General features: G+C 43.1%; 1 protein-coding gene and 1 non-coding gene across 2 annotated transcripts; both read left to right on the top strand.

The window, feature by feature from the left end:
* Window positions 1–518: 518 nt before the first annotated feature.
* Window positions 519–10,298, top strand: rps20 (ribosomal protein S20). Its single transcript, XM_043688385.1, has 4 exons — window positions 519–673; window positions 4,027–4,126; window positions 5,536–5,609; window positions 10,074–10,298. Exons 1-4 carry the CDS (start codon window positions 671–673, stop codon window positions 10,254–10,256), a joined length of 360 nt encoding a protein of 119 aa, XP_043544320.1. The 5' UTR covers window positions 519–670; the 3' UTR covers window positions 10,257–10,298.
* On the top strand, window positions 5,411–5,474 carry LOC122549629. Its single transcript, XR_006311623.1, has one exon. It is a non-coding gene; the product is annotated as a small nucleolar RNA U54 (small nucleolar RNA).
* Window positions 10,299–13,610: the final 3,312 nt, after the last annotated feature.

Raw genomic sequence — 13,610 nt, 5'->3', positions numbered from 1 at the left:
TCTACATATTTTATTCATCCTTTCTTATTCTTCATTTTCGAAGGCGGAATGATGTCGGTGGCAGTTGTGATGGCTGGAGCCTGGACTTTTAGCGAGCCGTCGCTAGCAGTACAGCCAGAGTTTTACCCTAAATGGTATAGGACGGTAGTACCTATTGTATGGGGCCCAGCGTGTATTCAGCAAAAGCACACATATCAATCTCGACAACTTATTTTATCAGCTATTCATAGTAATGTTTGCAAAAGTCCTTATGAGTATCATTGTTCTATAAAATGCAGTATTTGACTCCCATATTAGAGAATTCAAGTCACCCACTTCCTCAGCTCTCATGTCTAGGCTTCAGGGACGTTTGGTACTCTGACTGTCAAAGGGCGTATCAGGCAATTCACGGCGTCGGAGCGGATTTCCGCCCGCTCCGTCTCCAAGTCCTGGGTTTTACACTCGGTCAGCTCCGCCTCCTCCAACGAAAACACTCGCCCCACCTTCTGGAAGCCGTCTCAGGCAGTGGGCGTAGGCTCAGTATTTAAACGTCGCTGACGTAGCAACGCTTCCTTTTCAGCTGTGATAGTTGGAGTAGGAGGTTGTCCTGGTTGGTACGCTCCTGACTCACCGCTGTTCGTTCACTTTCAGTGTCTTAAAAGTCGACGGATAAGTTGGTCAGGAGTTTACCATGGTGAGAGTGAGAGTCGCGCAGTGGGCCGTGGGCAGGCAGGGAGCGAGCGAGCGCGCGCAGTACGCCTGCGGCCTTGGTCATGGTGTTTGCTGTGTCCATGTGCTGTGGCCGCGCTCTAGCTGCCTCGCTGTCTCGCTGGATGCCAACTCGCCCTTATTTTCACGGAAAGGCGGAATAAGCGTTGATTGAATGAAATGCGCTAATTAAATAAGTTGTGAGCTGCAATCAAGGCTGTGGATTAAGTATTGGAAATTGGATTTGAAACACGACCAGCGCGGATACAAAGGCCTCGTTCCGTGGTTTAAAAAAAACAGCCTGAATTTTCAGTAGCTCAGAGCAATCTATGGCGAGACAATCGTCTTTACCCTACCGTGTGGGTTCATATTTGGATCATCTTGAACTCCTTGCCTTGCGACTTGATCAGACAGATCTGTCCTATTTAAAACAGCGCGTTTCTTTCATGTTGATTCAGCATCTGCAATTTATCTGACGTTGCTTAATGTTTTTCGCTTTGCTTCAATTTGCTGTTTCGTTAGTTGGCACGTTTTAACTGAGGTTACAATGCTAAACACTAAGGTCTATATTTACACTTTTTTTACACAATCTGCTACTACAAGAAGTTGATTAAAATTTTAGATTTAAGTTGACTAAAATTCAGTTTTTATTGTGTATACTTAAATATCAAAAGAAAGAATTGTATTGAGGATTCCTGAGGGGTGTTATTCATTTTCCAGGTTGGGGTGGCTCAGTGGTTAGCACTGCTGCCTCAGCACCAGAGTCACAGGTTCAATTTCAGCCTTGGGTGATTGTGTGGAGTTTGCACATTCTCCCAGCATCAGCGTGGGTTTCCTCTGGGTGCTCCGACATCCTCCCACAAGCCAAAGATGTGCAGGTTAGGTGAATTGTCTATAGTGATAGGTGCATCATCGGGAAATGGGTCTGGATTGGTTGCTCTTCTTAGGATTGGTTGGGCCGAAGGACCTGTTTCCACTCTGTAGGGAATCTAATCAAAGTTACAGGTGAACTGTTCATTGATTCATACAGTACAGAAAAGGCTCTTTGGCCCATCATGTCTGAACCAACATAACTCATTAAATTCCAAATTCCTGCACTTGTCCTAATATCCTTGAGTGTTATGATGCTTGAAGTACACATCTAAATATTTTTTAAGATCGAGAGGCTTTTGGCCTCCACTGCTTTTTCAGACAATGCTTTCCACATTCCCACCATCTACTCAATGGGAAATATCCATCATTCTTCCCACCCCCAATCCTGCCCCTTAAAACAATGCCCTCTCATGATTGACCTTTGTATCAGCTGCTCTCTATTCACCCTTTCCATACCCTCCAAATCTTGGACAACTCCGTCATGCCACCCCCTGTCTTCTCTTCCCTTAAAATAATCCAAGTCTATCTAATCTCTTCTTATAGCTCAATTTCTCCATCCAGGCAACATCCTGATGAACATACTTGCAACCCTCTCTTTATTACCTGTGCCTAACTGATGCTCTGTACAACTCTAATATTACCTCCTTTGGTCTCATATTTCATGCTATGACTGATGAAAGCAAAAATCTCATTTGTTGCTTTAACTATTCTATTCATGTGCTCTGACTTCAAGAATCTGTGGAATAATTACCTCAAGCTACAGAGTGTCTTGCCATTCATTAAATACTCCCTCATCTTATTTCTTCATCCAAAGTGCATCACCTTATCAGGTACTTATCAGGATTAAGTACCATCTGCCACTGGGTCTGCTTATCTGACCAACCCATGTACATCTTCCTGAAACCTACAATCATCTTCCTTGCTATTAACCACTCTGCAAATTGGCTGAACCTGCCTGCCCTGCTCCCACATTTTCGGCTATACAGAATCCCAGCACTGATCCATGTACACTGTTGGAGGCACCACTATTTTGTCCTGTTACTAAGCCAGATCTATCTCACCAAGTTTCCCTCACTTAATGTGCTTTCATCTTCTCAATCAGACTCCTGTGTGGGATCTTGTCAAAAGCATTGCTGAAATCCATATAAGATACATCAACTAAATTTCCTTCATCCATACACTTCAAAAAATTCAAATAAGTTTGTTAGATGTAAACTCCTAGTGACAAAGCCATGGTGACTATCCAAGTAGTATTAATTTGTTTCTTCAGTTTTTGTTTTCCTGTTGTTGACCTGACTCATCAGTCTGTGTAATTTTCCTGGTTCATTTTTACCACCCTGTTTGAAAAGTGGAATTATGTTGGCTAGTCTCCAGTTCTCTAGCATTTCTCTGATGGCTAGAGAGGAAGTAAAAGTTCTGGATTACTGGTGCTGGAAGAGCACAGCAGTTCAGGCAGCATCGAAGGAGCAGCGAAATCGACGTTTCGGGCAAAAGCCCTTCATCAGGAATAAAAGCAGTGAGCCTGAAGTGTGGAGAGATAAGCTGGTGGGGGTGGGGAGAAAGTAGCATAGAGTACAGTGGGGGAGGGGATGAAGGTGATAGGTGAGGGTGGAGTTGATAGGTGGAAAAGGAGATAGGACAAGTCTGGACAAGTCATGGGGACAGTGCTGAGCTGGAAGTTTGGAACTAGGGTGAGATGGGGGAAGGAGAAATGAAACTGTTGAAGTCCACATTGATGTCCTGGGGTTGAAGTGTTTCGAGTCGGAAGATGAGGTGTTCTTCCTCCAGGTGTCTGGTGGTGAGGGAGCGGCGGTGAAGGAGGCCCAGGACCTCCGTGTCCTCGGCAGAGTGGGAGGGGGAGTTGAAATGTTGGGCCACGGGGTGGTGTGGTTGATTGGTGCGGGTGTCCCGGAGATGTTCCCTAAAGCACTTTGCTAGGAGGCGCCCAGTCTCCCCGATGTAGAGGAGACCGCATCAGGAGCAACGGATACAATAAGGGATATTAGTGGATGTGCAAGTAAAACTTTGGATGTGGAAGGCTCCTTTAGGGCCTTGGATAGAGGTGAGGGAGGAGGTGTGGGCACAGATTTTACAGTTCCTGCAGTGACAGGGGAAAGTGCCAGGATGGGAGGGTGGGTTGTAGGGGGGCGTGGACCTGACCAGGTAGTCACGAGGGAATGGTCTTTGTGGAAGGCGGAAAGGCGTGGGGAGGGAAATATATCCCTGGTGGTCGGGTCTTTTTGGAGGTGGCGGAAATGTCGGCGGATGATTTGGTTTATGTGAAGGTTGGTATAGTGGAAGGTGAGTACCAGGGGAATTTGTGTCAACAACTTAACTAAACCTTTTGAATTATAATCTTTAATGTGATAGTGACATAAGCAGGTAGTCTATAAACTGTTTTTTTGACTTTGGGGGAAACGTGTAATGTCTGAAAACTGCTTAGTTTACACTTTTTCATTTGGATAGGCATTTAAAGATTCTGGCAAAGCACCTGTGGAACAGGAGGTTGCAATTCACCGCATTAGAATTACTTTGACCAGCCGGAATGTAAAGTCACTCGAGAAAGGTAATTTTTTTTTTGGTTATTTTGGGGAGGAGAGGTTCATTTATTAGGGGAGAAAGTGAGGTCTGCAGATGCTGGAGATCAGAGCTGAAAATGTGTTGCTGGAAAAGCGCAGCAGGTCAGGCAGCATCCAGGGAATAGGAGAATCGACGTTTCGGGCATAAGCCCTTCTTCAGGGTTCATTTATTAGCCTCTTATTTAAATTTTGTTTACTACTGAAATAGATAAGTCAGTAGTCATCTACAATCACGCGTTAATGAGAATGGATTGTCCATTTAGGAAATTGCATGTTGTAGTAGATGCCTTTTGCAAGACACCTTTTAATGTGGGAATGTTGTTGCACACCAGACTCAGTTCTTGACAGAAAGTAGATCTACTTCCAGTAGCAAGGAAACCATGGCAACTGGGTATCTCCCTACCCGCTAGGAGAAAGCAAGGACAGCAAATGCTAGTGATGGGAGACAAAACATGTGGCATTGGAGAAGCACTGCCGGTCAGGCAGCATCCGAGGAGCAGGAGAGTCAACATTTTGAACATAAGCTATTATCAGGACGTTCCTGATGAAGAGCTTATGCTCGAAACGTCAATTCTCCAGCATCCTTGGATGCTGCCTGACTGGCTGTGCATTTCCAATGCCACACCTTTTCACTTCCATCTCCCTAGCAGCTGCAGCCTTCATCTCCTGTTGCAACTGTTGTTATCATATGGGTATTGCTATTGTGGCCTTGTTTTGGATTGCACTTTGCAATATCTGACTGTTGAATGGCCATGCCAGGAGTTAAGAACTCCTGATGGCATCGCTCTTGAGTTCAGCGGAACTGTCCAACCTGTCCTCTGCAGAAAAGTGGCAGTCCACAAAATATAGAGTCAGTACATCTGTGGAAATGGGATGGTTTCTTGTAGCAAATGTTTGTTTGTGGCATCAGCACAACCAATATTCAACGTTACATCCTTTTGTCATGGAGATTCTGTAATTCAGTTTGTTTTTATGCATTCTTTAGAATATGTATTTGGAGTTTTGATTGTACAGTAACTTTCTTCTCCATTTAGTTGCATAACGGAGCAATAACTGCACCTTTATTGGCCTACTGGCCCCTGTTTTAAATTTATTACCAACTGCTCTCACTTGTGACTGGATGAAGTGATAAACTAGCATTGGGGACTACTATCATTGGCATTAAAAGCATGAGTCTTTTTTAAGAAAACTGCCAAACAAGCATCTTCTGTAACATCAGACTAAAGTTGCCTCACTTGGCCTGTCATTGTTCCAACAGAATTGAATTTTGCTGGCAAGGATGATATTATGTAAATGAATCAGCATGATTGTTTTGTACGCTATTCTGAGCCAGTTATATTTTAGATGGCAGTTATGTGGTGTCTGCTTTCTTGACTGAAACTTTACTTCTCTCCAGTTTGTGCTGATCTAATTCGTGGTGCTAAAGAGAAGAACTTGAAAGTCAAGGGACCTGTTCGCATGCCCACCAAGGTAAGGTCATCTGTAGAGGGAGAAAAAGTCAGGGGTTTTAATGTAACTTTTTTTGTGTGTGGCTTTACATTTCCCACAGAAGTTGTAGGAAAAGAAGAGCTCTGATGATTTTTTTTTGTAAGGGGAGAGATGGGGATGGATTCAATCGCATTGGATGTTGTAGTGACTGCTTTATCAGTAGGTCGCTTTTTTCTTGAGTGGTAGAAAATGATTATGCTTAAGTCTGTAGAAAAGGTCTGTACTACAAGATGACACATCAGTGTTCTGTCACCAATCTAGGCTATTATCTGAAATGCAGAACCTTTTTTGTTTTCTCATGGCAACATTAAAAAAGCAGGAGAGTTGTAGCAAATTGTCTAACACTCTCAGCAAGATTGGTGTATAGTTATTTAATGTGTATCTTATTGCGGTGCACAGGATTGCACTGTGCAGATTATTGCTGACAAACATGCACAATGACCTCACTTGTAAGATTATATATCAAGATGTCTCACATCCACATTAACTAAGGGTGTTAAATGTCTGTTCTTTGTATTGGTTGGATTTAGTAGGGAGTTTTAGGAGGGAAAACTGAATCAATGAATGGTGTTTTTTAAAAATTTGAAACCAGTGTGGCAAGAATGTTAATGGATTGGAGATAATGTCTTTAGAAGCAGGCTGGTAGTTGAACTTACTAAATCTAAGCAATGAACTTTAAGGATGTGGTGACCTAGATGATTCTACCATGCTACAGGCTATATTGCAATTCATGGGATATGGGGTATTAGTAATCCGGGGACCTGGGTCTGGGAAATGGGTTCATGTCCTACTTTGGAAATCAGTGGAAGTTTTTCCAGTGAAAATAATCAAGAGGATAAAGTTGGTCTTGGTTTTTTTAATCTGCATTACTGTCATTGATTGTTGTTGAAATCCTCTGGGAGAAAGTGAGGACTGCAGATGCTGGAGATCAGAGCTGAAAATGTGTTGCTGGAAAAGCGCAGCAGGTCAGGCAGCATCCAAGGAGCAGGAGAATCGACGTTTCGGGCATGTGCCCTTCTTCAGGAATGAGGAAAGAGTGCCAAGCAGGCTAAGATAAAAGTTAGGGAGGAGGGACTTGGGGGAGGGGCGTTGGAAATGCGATAGGTGAAAGGAAGTTAAGGTGAGGGTGATAGGCCGGAGTGGAGATGGGGGCAGAGAGGTCAGGAAGAAGATTGCAGATTAGGAAGGTGGTGCTGAGTTCGAGGGTTGGGACTGAGACAAGGTGTGGGTAGGGGAAATGAGGAAATTGGTGAAATCTGAGTTCATCCCTTGAGGCGCTCTTCCTCCAGCCGTCATGTTGCTATGGTCTGGTGATGGAGGAGTCCAAGGACCTGCATGTCCTTGGTGGAGTGGAGGGGGAATTGAAGTGTTGAGCCACGTGGTGGTTGGGTTGGTTGGTCCGGGTGTCCCAGAGGTGTTCTCTGAAACGTTCCACAAGTAGGCGGCCTGTCTCCCCAATATAGAGGAGGCCACATCGGGTGCAACGGATGCAGTAAAAGATGTGTGTGGAGGTGCAGGTAATCCTCTGGTTTGCTTTAGTGAAGGAAATCTCTTGTCCTTACCTGGTCTAGTCTACATCACTCCACTCCAGGTCTGTAGCAATGGGGTTGATTACCCTGGGAAATGGCGTGGCCAAGGGTGGTTAGGGATGGACAGAAGAGGTAGCTTTGCCAATGTGTGTGGCTCATCAAAAAAGCATTGCAATGAAAATGGTGTAGGTGTGGGAATAGTGATTTTTGGCAGGTTATGGGATATTCCTCATTCATCAGAATGCACTTGTACAGGACTTGTTACATATATGCTTGTACAAGTTTGGCACGTTGGTAACATTGCCTAAAGTGATTTAACCAGTATGATACCCTTCCCTAGTCGAGGTTATGTTTGCCGAGGATTTACCATTTTTGGTCTGAGTGAGGGATGTCTTGTGAGTAGAATTGCCCAATGTTTTACTGCATAATCAATTTTGTGTAGACTAGATTCCCTACAGCGTGGAAACAGGCCCTTCGGCCCAACAAGTCCACACCGACCCTGCGAAGAGTGACCCACCCAGACCCATTTCCCTCTGACTAATGCACCTAACACTATGGGCAATTTAGCATGGCCAATTCTCCTGACCTGCACATCTTTGGACTATGGGAGGAAACCGGAGTACTTGAGGAAACCCATGCAGACACTGGGAGAACGTGCAAACTCCACACAGACTGGAGCCCAAGGCTGGAATCAAACCTGGGTCCCTGGCACTGTGAGGCAGCAATGCTAACCACTGAGCCACCATGTGGCCCCTAAACATAACACTTGGATCGAGCAAGGTTAATAGTGTCTCTTTCCCAACCCCCCAAAAAAGCCTCAAGGACAGGACTGGGAATATTGCTAAGGAAAACTTTTTAAATTTTGACAAATTTTGTACCATAGGAGACTGTATACTCTTGGCCATTAGGGATACGACAGGAATGTGAAGTTTGATGGTTGAGCACTCCCGGTCTGTCTTAACTTTGTCATAGAGGGTCTGAAAGCCATCAAGTAGTCTTGAAAAGTAATGGAGAAGATCAATGGTGTGCCACCAGCTAATTATTTGATGGACAATAGCTTCAGTGAATGTCTCATTTGTTCAGTGTACTGTTCGATTCTGTAAACCTTAAGGCATTAGTGATGTGAAACTATTTTTAGTATTCAGTGTTTTAAGAATTCTTGAGTAGGAAGCAAAGTCACCTGTTATTCAACCATGCCAGCAGAACTATTTTGAAAGTGCTTTCCAGTTTAAACTGCATTTTCTCCATGTGTTCAGACACCTAGTGTAAATTGTCAATAACTGATCTCACTGACATCACAGAAACTAAAGCATAGATTGATACTTGCACTCATACATTCAGAAACTAAAACAGACAGATACAGATGGATATCTACATTCACAGCAGAAACTGACAAGAACGTTCCCAGAGCATAAACTAACAGATTCAGATTTATACCAACACTCTCATTTTCAGAGAAACAGAAACTGACAAGTATAGTTTGATAACTACACTAAACATCCAATCAGGGTGAAAAGACAACAACTGATCACTGTAGATGTTGAGCATCTTGTGTGGTGATCCGTATTTTACCTTTATATTGTTACTACTATGCTTAAATTAATAATTTTATTTGACAGTTGGATAAATTGAGAAATGTAGCTGCAATGAAAAGTTGAATGAATCCAAAGCATTGTTGGGGGGGACATCAACCTGCTGGGCCATGAAGCAGGTGAGACATGTATCCAGATCTTCTGGACCAAAAATTGAAATGCTACTACTGTGCCACAAGCCCCAATACTATGTGTAACACTGCTACCTTAGTGCAGCAGTTGATGGTAGCCAGACTTGAATATTTATATTAGACAGAAGAGGTACGCAAGACGTCTATAGATTGTAGCATCCATTTGGAGAAAGTGAGGTCTGCAGATGCTGGAGATCAGAGCTGGAAATGTGTTGCTGGAAAAGCGCAGCAGGTCAGGCAGCATCCAGGGAACAGGAGAATCGACGTTTCGGGCATAAGCCCTTCTTCAGGAATTCCTGAAGAAGGGCTTATGCCCGAAACGTCGATTCTCCTGTTCCCTGGATGCTGCCTGACCTGCTGCGCTTTTCCAGCAACACATTTCCAGCATCCATTTGGAGTCAATGCAGAACTTCAATCGTCCTTGTTGGCTATCCCTCAACTGATTTAGCATTTACTTAACTGAGAATTTGTCATGGTTGAAAATCCTTTTTTTTTTGACATGCTCATTGCTCTTTCGTCAATAGTCTCATTGACATGAATGAATTGGCTGAATTTACCAGGTTACTGCAAACTACATACACCTATCTGTAATTACTACAGTTCTCTGGACCGTGGTCATAATGCTTAAATGAAAGAAAATTTAGTGAATAGTAAAGTCAGATTTTTGTGTGCATTTAAATACCTGGCAGTAACTGAGGGAATCTAACCTTCATTGAGGGTGGCACGGTGGCTCAGTGGTTAGTGCTGCTGCTACCTCTGTGCAAGGGACCCAGGATCGATTGCAACCTCTGGTGACTGTGTGTAGTTTGCACGTGTGGGTTTATTCTAGGTGCTCTGGTTTCCTCCCACAGTCTAAAGATGTGCAGGTTAGGTGAAGAGGCGGTGCTAAATTGTCCATAGTGGTCAGGGATTTGTAGGTTAGGTGCATTAGTCAGGGATAAATATGGGGTAGGGGAATGGGTGTGGGTGGGTTACTCTTTGGACGGTTGGTGTGGACTTGTTGGGCCAAATGGCCTGTTTCCACATTGTAGGGATCCAATAGTCTGTTCTTTCCGATAATTATTTGAGCTTGTTTGCAGCATATTTTCTTTCTGCCCCAAGAGTTACATTGTGTTCTTTCATCAGGTGAAAATTCAATATTAACTGCTGAAACATGGATAAATCATTGCATTGTGTATTTGTACTTTATTCCAGACTCTGCGAATCACAACAAGAAAAACCCCTTGTGGTGAAGGTTCTAAAACCTGGGATCGCTTCCAAATGAGGATCCACAAACGTCTAATTGATTTACACAGTCCATCTGAAATCGTGAAACAAATTACCTCCATCAGTATTGAGCCTGGTGTTGAAGTAGAGGTTACAATTGCTGATGCTTGAATGTCTATGGAAAACGCAAAATAAAATACGTTTTAAATCCTATGGTGCTTTTTCATAATCTAATTAACATTACTAGAATATTGGAGTTCAAGTTAAGGTGGTTAGCAAAAGATGAATATTGCTAGCAAAATTATGAAAGGTTTTGGTAAATGCAGTTGATTTGAGATGTTAAGTATGGGATGTGAGTATCATTAAATTGGTATGTATTACCCCTTCTGAATTATCCTTAGTGTTCTACTGTCTTGAACTGATGAACTGTTTCAGAAGAGAGAGTTTCAGAATTCTCACCCTGTTACAGTGGAATGATGGCTTAAAGTCTAGTTTGGCTTGGAGGTGGTGTTCCCATATGTTTGCTGCCGTTGTGAGGTGCTTGGTGTTGGTGGTATGGGAAGTACTGCATAGCATGTTGTAGATGGTAAACAATGTCAATGAACATCAGAAATGAATTGAAAATTGAAACCTAGAGGGAAGGTGGCTGGGATTGGGACTCTGAGTTGCACTAGCAGAGCTGGCACAGATGAGAGGCTTCCTTCAGTATTGTAACTATTCTGATTGTAATGCTTGATGTAAACTGAAGTTTCATTTGTGACTTTCTCCTAGTTTGAGAAATTAATATGTTTAATCATACAATTGCCAAATGTCATTGCATTGCAAAGTTTTTATAACTTAAAACATCACAAGTAGGTAGTGTTGGAGATTGAGGGGTGATGTTAGAGACTTTTAAAATTGAGGCATGGACAGCCAAGATCTTTTTCCTAGGGTAAGGGAGCCCAACACTAGAGGGCTTAGGTTTAAGGTGAGGGGGAAAATTTTAAAAAGGGCCTGAAGGGTTACTTTTTTTTCATGCAGGTGATTTGTGTATGGAATGAGCTTCCAAAGGAACTGAGGGGGGTTGGAGGGGGCGGGATAGTACAATTCCAGATACCTTTTAAATATTGAAGGGGTACATGAATAAGGGTTTAGAGGAATATGGGCCAATGCTGCCTAATCGGAATAGGTCAAGTTGGGATGTCTGGTTGAGTTGGATCAAAGAGTCATAGTACAGAAACAGACCATGTACTGTAACCACTTGAATGTTTAAGGTGGTTTTGAATTCCCTTTTGAATAAAGTAAACATGTTTAAAATGAACGGAGAAAAATTGCTCACCTATGAAACCTGTGGTTTCCCCACATTTGTTAGTTAGAGATCACCTGAACTTGGATTTCATACTTCAAGAAGAATAATTTCCAATCTAGGATGTAGTTGGATTGTAACTACAAAAAAAAATCTGTTCTGATAGATTATTTCCCTCATTAATTCTTAACGCTTCAGGGCATGAACTCCTTTGGGCGGCACGGTGGCACAGTGGTTAGCACTGCTGCCTCGCAGCGTCTGAGACCCGGGTTCAGTTCCCGCCTCAGGCGACTGACTGTGTGGAGTTTGCACGTTCTCCCCGTGTCTGCGTGGGTTTCCTCCGGGTGCTCCGGTTTCCTCCCACAATCCAAAGATGTGCAGGTCAGGTGAATTGGCCATGCTAAATCGCCCGTAATGTTAGGTAAGGGGTAAATGTAGGGGTATGGGTGGGTTGCGCTTCGGCGGGTCGGTGTGGACTTGTTGGGCCGAAGGGCCTGTTTCCACACTAATGTAATCTAATCTGTAATGTAATCTAATCAAATAAATGACATCTGAACATGCCTTTTATTAGATTAAATGTGATAAATAATTAATTGAACTACCTAGCAAAAATAATCTGTAGCTACAGTCTGAGGTCAGCACAGTTAAATGCCACAATTAAGCTTGATGAGGGAACATAGTGCTAGTTTTTATTAGAGATCTTTGAATCAGTAGTTTGATTTAACAACAAAAGCCTGAAAGACATGGATGCTAGAAATCTGAAAGAAAACAAATTGATTTAAAAAAAACCTCCTCAGGCAGTTTCTGTGGGGACAAAGCAGAGTTGGTGTTTCTGGTCCAGTGACCCTTCAGAACTAATGGTAATTTGGAAAATGCCAGTATTTATGCAGAAGATGGGTTGTGGGAAGGAAGATCCAAAGCAAAAAAAAATACTGGGAACTAATCTTAACAGCTTGATTTAAATGATTTCAAACTTGGATCTGCTCCGAAATGATAAGGAAACCCGTTTCCCATATGCTAGTCAGTCAATGTTACCATTGAGAATTCATCTTTCTAAGACCGAATCATATTTTTAAATTAATTAGTTTTTTTGGAGGAAGAGGTTTATGAAATCATGAGGGGGATGGATAAGGTAAATAGACAAGGTCTTTTCCCTGGGGTGGGGAAGTCTGGAACTGGACGGCATAGGTTTAGGATGAGAGTGCAAAAATTTAAAAGGGACCTAAGGTTCAGTTTTTTAGCATAAGAGTGATGCGTGTACGGAATGAGCTGCCAGAGGAAGTGATGGAAGCTGGTACAGTTACAGCATTTAAAAGGCATCTGGATGGGTACATGAATAGGAAGGGTTTGGAGCGATATGAGCCAAATGCTGGCAATGGGACTAGATTAAATTAGGATATCTGGTCAGCATGGATATGTTGGACTGAAGGGACTATTTCTGTGCTGTACATCTCTAGGACTCGTATCAGCATCTGTGGGGAGAAAGCAGACTCGAGACAAGCCACTGGACTTGAAACGTTAACTGCTTTCTCCACCACACATTCTGCCAAGCTTTGCAAGCAATGTCCATTTTTTTTCTCAACTAAATAGAACAACCCTCCTTCTGTGAAAAATGTGTTGAAGCTATATTCCGGTGCATGACATTCATTAGTTAGTAAAGAATTAGTTCACTAATAGAAGTCAGATCAGGGTGTCATAGATTCAAGGCTCATTCTAGAGTTTTGAAGATTCTGCCGAATTAAGATTAGATTACATTACAGTGTGGAAACAGGCCCTTCGGCCCAACAAGTCCACACCGACCCGCCGAAGCGCAACCCACCCATACCCCTGCATTTACCCCTTACCGAACACTACGGGCAATTTAGCATGGCCAATTCACCTGACCTGCACATCTTTGGACAGTGGGAGGAAACCGGAGCACCCGGAGGAAACCCACGCAGACACAGGGAGAACGTGCAAACTCCACACAGTCAGTCGCCTGAGGCGGGAACTGAACCCGGGTCTCAGGCGCTGTGAGGCAGCAGTGCTAACCACTGTGCCGCCCACGGTTGCTGTAAAAGATTCCACGACATCTGTTACTGTTATTGTCTACATTAAATTAGCTGAAGTCTTTACCTGCAGTGTTATAGTCTGCAAAATAACTAATTTTGCAAATAATTTGATTCCATTCTTAAGTGTATTTGCGAAAGTGATATTAATTTAACCAGTGACAAGTTGAAAATGGTGGTGTTATTGCTTTA

The sequence above is a fragment of the Chiloscyllium plagiosum genome, chromosome 4 (genome assembly GCF_004010195.1).
Source record: "Chiloscyllium plagiosum isolate BGI_BamShark_2017 chromosome 4, ASM401019v2, whole genome shotgun sequence".
Lineage (NCBI taxonomy): Eukaryota > Metazoa > Chordata > Chondrichthyes > Orectolobiformes > Hemiscylliidae > Chiloscyllium > Chiloscyllium plagiosum.
This window is presented reverse-complemented; position numbering and strand designations above follow the sequence as displayed.